Raw genomic sequence first — 8,399 nt, forward strand, 5'->3', positions numbered from 1 at the left:
ACATGTGGTTTCTGCCTGACAGAGGCAAAAGACATGTTGTTTGCCTTGTCCCTATCACCGAAATAACCCACTCGTGGGTCCATAGGTCTGTAATAGACACGACCTGTTTCTCGACCCGGTCATATTTAACAGCCCCGACCACCGATTTCAACGCCCATTTATGGGGTTTGTTCCATTTTCAATGCTCTATCATTTTCTAATATCCATTTAAAACACAAAATCATAGTCAAAATATCATGAACCCGAAATGAATTTTTCACCATCGATGAACTCCAAGAAAAATATGGCATCTCTCCATGAAAAAACATAACAACCATTCGAGATACAGAAAAAACTTATTCAAATAAAAATATTCAATTTCATGCCACCGATTTTAAACATATTAATTCGAAAAAAAAAATCAGATTTGAAAAAATGAGTTAAGTGTTGAAAGATTATTAAGGTCTAAAATTAATAACTTTTGCTCTAAATATCAATTGTTAAAATACTTATATAGTATGAGCATTGTAATCACTACAATCAGAAAGTTATCCAATAATGCTCATAAAATAATCCAAGATCCAAGCATTTATTTAGTACATTATTAAATGTAGAGCATACATCCCATTAACATTCTTCATGTGAGCCATGACACTAGGGCCTCCAATATATGCACAAGTTTGTAGAGATATTGAGAGATGAAATTATGAAGGGTAACCCTCTATTTCTTTATCACCACACACACTTTCTCTCTTATCTTACTAAACATACATTAATTCTTGAAATTTTTACATGAAAAATCTATTTTGCACAATTTATTACCTAAATACCTCTACACGCCTATGTCTACATTTTTACTTACAAAGTTGGTTTTATTACACAAATACCACTTAGTCATCATTCCATCCATCATCAATCAAATCCTACTCTCTTCCCTCTCTTTTTTCATTTTCTATCAATCAATCCATCATTTCACTCTCTTTTTTTCTTCTTTTCTTTTTATTTTTAATTTTATTTCGAGTTTTTAATTTTTAATTTTTAATTTTATTTCAGTTTTTAATTTTATTTTTCAGTTTTTAATTTTTAATTTTTTTTCCATAACAATTCTTCTTTTCTTTTTATTTTTAATTTTTAATTGTAATCAAAATTAGTTACCCAACTCAGGAATTGTCCCATACTGTTCCATATTTCATTCAATAGTTGGAACAAATTTTATGTCATAATCATCTTTTACTGTTCTGCAGGGAACACTTGAAGATGGAAGAACAGTAGCCATAAAGCAATTGTCAGTGTCATCCCATCAAGGGAAAAGTCAGTTTATAGATGAGATTGCTACAATATCTGCTGTGCAGCATCGTCATCTAGTGAAATTGTATGGTTGCTGCCTTGAAGGAGATAAACGACTTCTTGTATACGAGTACTTGGAGAACAAAAGTCTCGATCGAGCACTATTTGGTATGAGATTTGTATCCATCTTTCAAATTAACAGAAGACAAATAACAATTTACGAAATGAATGATCAAATCTGATATGCTTATTATGGCTGACACTTGAGGCAGACCACAGTTTGAAGCTGGATTGGTCAACACGTTTCAACATTTGCTTAGGAGTAGCGAGAGGTCTAACTTATCTTCATGAGGAATCACACATTAGAATTGTTCACAGAGATATAAAGGCCAGTAACATTCTGCTTGACTCTAATCTGATCCCCAAAATATAACTACTATTTCTTAGTCCCCATCAAATTAAATTCTTGCATAATATATAAACTATCATAAAACGATAATGCAACTATAAGGCAACTATTTGCACTTGCATACAGTTGTTTTGTAGTTTTATTATAGTTTTGCTACTTGCATATATGTTATTTCACTATAAAATTAATATGCAACTATTTGCACAAAACTTACTATGTATAACTACTATTTCTTAGTCCCCATCAAATTAAATTCTTGCATAATATATAAACTATCATAAAACGATAATGCAACTATAAGACAACTATTTGCACTTGCATACAGTTGTTTTGTAGTTTTATTATAGTTTTGCTACTTGCATATGTTATTTCACTATAAAATTAATATGCAACTATTTGCACAAAACTTACTATGTATAACTACTATTTCTTAGTCCCCATCAAATTAAATTCTTGCATAATATATAAACTATCATAAAACGATAATGCAACTATAAGGCAACCAAAACAAAAAATAAATCAAAATGTAACTGTATATAACTTAGATGTATTATTCATGAGGTTTTTTTAAAAATTTTCACATCATACATTGTTTTGAATTTGGTGGGAGGTCCAGATCTATTTGTTACAGATCTATATTTCATGAATCTGGATTTCGATATTAGGGGGAGTTGTTTTGATCGAATAAAACAGAAAACAAATGTGTAATTTCAGTTTCTTCACAGTTTTTCTGATTTTTTTTTTCGTCATTTTCAGTTTAGATCATTGCAGGTATTCTTTTCCCGTTGATTTTGCCAGAATTAATAGTTATATTTTTCTCGTTTTGGTTTCATTTTGGTTGTTTTGCGGTTTTGAAACGAGCGCGTATTTTCATCTTCATGGTTCGCTCTGTTCAGCTGAAGGCTTAGTGCATGTGGTATTTTTGTAAATATTTGTATATAGACTGTATAAATGTTTAATGGGTTGGCCCAAAGTATTTTTGTAATTTTTTTTCCTTTTTTATATTTTTTTTGTTTTTTTCCGTTAATTCTTTTTATATACAACACCCAACTAACCCTAAGGGAGTTTATTAAGCTTATTGGGCTAATGGAAATAATTAGTTATGGACTATAATTTAATGGATTAATTATAATTTTGAGGTTGCCCTCATTAATACATTTATTGACTATTAACCATTCCATTATGATTATTGATAAAATAAGCACATAGTGAATAATTGTGAATATAATATAATATTATACTTATATTTATATTAGTCTATAATAATAATTCTAATATTCTTTTCAATGAAGTTTGCAGTTAAAAAAGTAAAAAGTCTAGTGATGTTATTATTAAAGGTCCACACAGTGGTTAATTAATACGGTAGAGTAACAAAAATAGTATAAATTTATCATCACGAAGTATGCGGTACCACATGATCAAAATAAATAAATAAATAAAGTATGCGGTACCAGTGTAGGAAAGAAGCCTATGCTCGAGATCAATATAGAAAAGCACCCCATAGTATACTCCAGAGATGAAGAAAAATTAAATCAACTTAATTTATAAAGACTACCTTTACTCATACAAGCATAAGATAAATATTTCCTTAATTTATTTAATATTATTTTATAACTGAAATCATCACCAAAACAAAAAAAAAAAGTAGACATAGTGTTTAGTGCTACTTTGCAGAGTATGTCAACATAATAAGATATGATCACGTAAAGTGATTCGTAGGCATTTTATTTAAGAACAAAGATGAAATTGATTGAAGTAGGGACTATGTGATCAGTATTGACAAATCGATGTATACCATGTATATAGTATTTAAATTTTTTTTTTTAAAAAAAAACATATAGAGAGTATTAGGGCACGCTAATGATCATTGCATACCTTACATTATGAGTTTGATTTTGGACTTTAAAAACTGCCGACAAGCCACTGCCTGCATTATTCTCCAGAGGAGATCATTAACCAAAAATTATTACTTCCTCGTTTTTTCTTTCTTCTGCTTTTAAAATGATAATACATTAAAAAATTAAATTTGAAAACAAAAAACCAAAATTAATTTTTGTTTTAGTTTTCGATTTTACTTATTACTTTATCTTATGTTTATTATTATTTCTCAAAAAAAAAAAAAAAAGTTTATTATTAATAATTTAATAGTTTTATTTTTGTCAAGAAAAATAAAAATAAATTAGTAGATGTTTTATGAATATTCAATGTATATATATTGGGTTAGAAAAATAAATTATAAATAAGTATAGGGTTCTTTTATATATAAAATATTTATTTATTTATTTGAAAAGGATATCGATCAAAGATTAATTTGACTATTATTATTTGTACTCAATGTGTTTTGCTAAATTATATTTGAGAATGGATATCAAAATAGTACACTACACTTAATTTTGGTCAAAATATTTATAATCAAGTTTTTTTTGGTCGCAATCACCTTCTTTGCTTCATTGAACTTTGCATTCTTTTCTAAAAAATATACAATTAATCTTTATATTTGATCACAGTTTTTTTTATCTGAGATGCTATTTTATATTTAATATATAATATAGAAAGCCTATATTTAATACATAACCCAAATAACATACATACTAAATACTATACATGGACTACTACTTTGTTATTGTCAACAATTTTGAAATAAAATTTCATACACTTTATCATACATTCTCTTATTTTTACTTTCTCAATCATACACTTCGGCAATTCTATTACACTTCTTTTTACAAATATAAAAAGGTTCAAAATTGAAAACTCCCTCCTCTAATATTAACAAATAATAAAAATCATATTTTTATTTCTTTTACTCTGACCTAATTAAACAGAAGAAATGAGCTTAAAAAAGGGTGCAAAAACAATATTTCAAATGTGTAATTCTGAATTTCTGATCTATTTGCTATTCCTTCTTTCTATCGTATCGGACTATGTTCTTTCTCATTTAATTTCTTTCTAGCTACTTCTAATTTTCTGCTGGGGTTAGAGTAAATTTTTCGGCAACTTTGCTTCAGACAAAAATTGTGCGCGGGGCCACAATCCATCCATGTCTTTATAAATATACAATTTTTTAAAAAATCCCTTATGCTTCCTAACTTAAAAAAATATAAAATTGTTCTTAATAACATATAATTAAATTATTATATGAAATGGAGTAGTCAGTAGTATACAATATAAGTAATTAAATATATTATAATTTTTAATTGGTGTGGGTTCTCTTTAACTTTAGTTTAATTTTTCTTAATTAGTTAAGGCTAACTCAAATGGCCAGAAGAATATATAATGTATATATAAACGCTTCAGAAAAAACTTTAATTTTTCATGTAATGACAATTGTAGCAGGAAACTTCATTATTATACTTTCTAGTTTCTACAATAATGGGTGAGTAACATTGTTTTATACTCTAGAGCGGTACTTCAATAACAAGAAATTAATACAGTTTAACAAGACTAGTACAGTTTGAAGCATTTTATTAAGAGTATTCAATTATTTAGAATGTTAAACAAGTTGTACATTATACAATTATTTAGAAATATATATTTATATAATAAAGAAAAAAATTTCGCAACAGCCAAAGTTTAGTCTGTAAAAAATGGTTACAATATACTAAGTTTGTAACATTAAACTACGTACCAATAAGAATTAATTACATCAGTTTGGTAAGAAATTGGACCCTTTCTTAGTATATAAGACAAGCTTTACAGTATTTAAATCTGATTTTCGATGTTTTTTTTTTTTAATTATTATTATTATAAAAAAAAAAAAGTAATTAAACAATTGTTTGCAAATAAGTAATTTAGACATTTCTGAGAATAGTTTTGTATAGATAGGTATTGGTCAGATAAGTATGAGCATGTTTTTATTTATTTATTTATTATTTTTTTTATGGAAAAAGTATGAATGTATTTTTATGTGCATGAATTGAAAAACATTACTTTCTTTTATAAATAAAAATTAGGAGTGACTGGGGTGAGTTGTTTCCCAATTATTTATGGGGCTGAGGTGTGTTTAAGACCATGGAGTTATCTCACGCTTTCAACTCAAGCAAAGGAAAAGGAAGATGAGGTGGAGCTTTCTGACGAAGATGTCGCACGTGTGTTACGCGTTACCTCAATCCCCAACACGTGTACACTACTGTCCCTCACATAAGTAAGAAAATAAAAAATATCGAAAATATTAATGACATAAACTATAGAAAATATTTTCACTTTCAAATAAAGTAAGAGTAAAACAATGCTAGCTAGGCTAAGTCCATTCCAAACGGAGGCAGGGAATTTATATATATATAAGTAGGTAGTAGTGGTATTTTCCACTTTGTTTATCTACAAGCCTCTCTCTACTACTCGATCAACTCTAACTTTCTTCCTCTTTCTCTCTCACTATAAACTACACCTGTCTTTCATTTTCTCTCTGGACAAAACTTTTAATTAACTTTAAACAGTTTTTATTTATATACCGAAGGAGAAAGAGCTATAAAAGTAGTGGGATTTCCTTGTTTGAGAGGGTGAATTTGAAAGGAAAGATATTAAGATGGGAAGACAACCGTGCTGTGACAAAGTGGGGCTGAAAAAAGGGCCTTGGACAGCCGAAGAGGACAAGAAGCTCATCAACTTCATACTCACAAATGGCCAATGCTGCTGGAGGGCTGTACCTAAGCTCGCAGGTCTCTATTCATTGTAGTATATATATATATATATATATCTTTTCTTTTTTTCATTGACATTTTAGTCACATACACATAAATAATATTGGCAATTTTCTGGAAGTTGAAGGATTCCAAGTTAATGTTACTCATGTATAGCTTTTCGGTTCAGTTTTTTCCCTTACACTAAATTATAAACTTGTTGTTTTTATTGTTTTTTTGGTTTATTAAAGTGGGAACAAAGTGTGCTTGGAAAAGAGAAAAAAAGTTCACTGTAAAAATGAAAAATATGCAAAAGGGAGAAGGACAAAGAGAATCAAATTAATGATTATATGGGGGCGTGATTTTTATCATTATTATTTTTTCAGGATTACTAAGGTGTGGAAAAAGTTGTAGGCTGAGATGGACCAATTATCTTCGCCCAGATTTGAAGAGAGGTCTTTTATCTGATTACGAAGAGCAAATGGTCATTGATCTTCATGCCCAACTAGGCAACCGGTATATATTTTTCCTTTTTTCTTTTGTTTAATTCTTCAAGGAAATCATATTTTCCAACATCAACTTATTTCGTCCCTGAATTTCATGCTTTAGCTAAAGCTGAACAAAAAAAATAGGACGATTTCCAACCCAAACTTCTAAATAATGTATTATTCTATTATAGGGTGACCAGCTCGTATTTTTTCTTTTTTAATTCATCAAGATTTTTTCTACATTAATTTTTCTCCCTTGATTAATTAATTAATTTCAAATGGATATATTAGACCGACCAAGTCCCATTACCATATACATATATATATATTACCTTTTTTTATTATCAAGTAATAAGTAAAATAAATAAAGAATAATAATTTCAGGACTTTTAAAGGTAGGCCGGAAAGTCAAAAACCTTTTCACTTTTTTACATCTTTAATTAATTAATTAATTAATTACTGTTTATACATATAATAATTGCAGATGGTCTAAGATTGCATCTCATCTCCCTGGAAGAACAGACAATGAGATTAAAAACCACTGGAATACTCACATCAAAAAGAAGTTGAAGAAAATGGGGATTGATCCTCTCACCCACCAGCCACTTTCTTCTACGGTCACAGACCAATATTCTCATGATGATGATCAACAGCAACCTGAGGAAAAGCAAGACAAAACGACGTCGTCGTCTTCAATTCACTCATCATCTAACTCAGTGACGGAACCAAAAGATGATGAGTTAGCTGAGAACTACAGCCCGACCAGCACATTAGTCGTGGTTGATGAAGATGGAATGGAGCTCATCAATGACGGATTTTGCACAGACGAAGTCCCACTCATGGAGCCTCACGAGATTATTAATGTCGTTTCATCTTCTTCTGATGCAACGACGACGACGTCGCATTCGTATTCGTCTCCTTCTACTTCTTCTTCCTCTTCGTCTAATAACTTCCTGGAAGACTTTCAGTTCATGCCGGAATTCGAATGGCCACCATCTGAGTATGGGAATAATATTAATGGAGGGAGTAGTAGTAGTAGTAGTAATACGACTACTAGCGCCCCGATGATTGGATTGTGGGACGATTATTTCAACGGTTGGGATTTGTTGATGGATGATGTTGACAGAAAGCAGATGGTTGATCCTTCTCTCACTCATCAGGACCCCCAAACTGTTTTGGATCAGGATGACTATTGGCCCTTTGATCTTTTGTAAAAACAAAATTTTACTGTTTCTTTTTCCCTCCGTTTTGGTAATTGCGGATTTGTTTTGCAATAAATTAACAGGAAAATCCCATATGTTTATCAGCATTTCACCCAGAAAATGATTTTGTAAATGAGAATGAGCGACAAAAATATACACAATATATTTTTCTTTCAGAATATATACCATACATTTGTTGGCAAACTAAAAAAGAATTGACACATTTTTGTGCTTTTCAACAAGTGATTCTTACTCATTAAGATAAAATGATTAGATGAATTTTATTTATTAAGTAAATAAATATATGTATACTTGGTATATAATTTGTGTGCACCTATAACCTTGTCGGCTTCAAAATGAAAGTATTAATGTATACATTGTTATAATTTTTTGGAAAAATTTGTATTAGAATGTT

General features: G+C 29.5%; 1 protein-coding gene across 1 annotated transcript; it reads left to right on the forward strand.

The window, feature by feature from the left end:
• The first annotated feature begins 5,841 nt into the window (after positions 1-5,841).
• On the forward strand, positions 5,842-8,160 carry LOC115721701 (transcription factor MYB20). Its single transcript, XM_030650767.2, has 3 exons — positions 5,842-6,333; positions 6,681-6,810; positions 7,267-8,160. Exons 1-3 carry the CDS (start codon positions 6,201-6,203, stop codon positions 7,994-7,996), a joined length of 993 nt encoding a protein of 330 aa, XP_030506627.2. The 5' UTR covers positions 5,842-6,200; the 3' UTR covers positions 7,997-8,160.
• The last annotated feature ends 239 nt before the right edge of the window (positions 8,161-8,399 follow it).

This window comes from Cannabis sativa, chromosome 9 (assembly GCF_029168945.1).
Source record: "Cannabis sativa cultivar Pink pepper isolate KNU-18-1 chromosome 9, ASM2916894v1, whole genome shotgun sequence".
NCBI classification, from domain to species: domain Eukaryota; kingdom Viridiplantae; phylum Streptophyta; class Magnoliopsida; order Rosales; family Cannabaceae; genus Cannabis; species Cannabis sativa.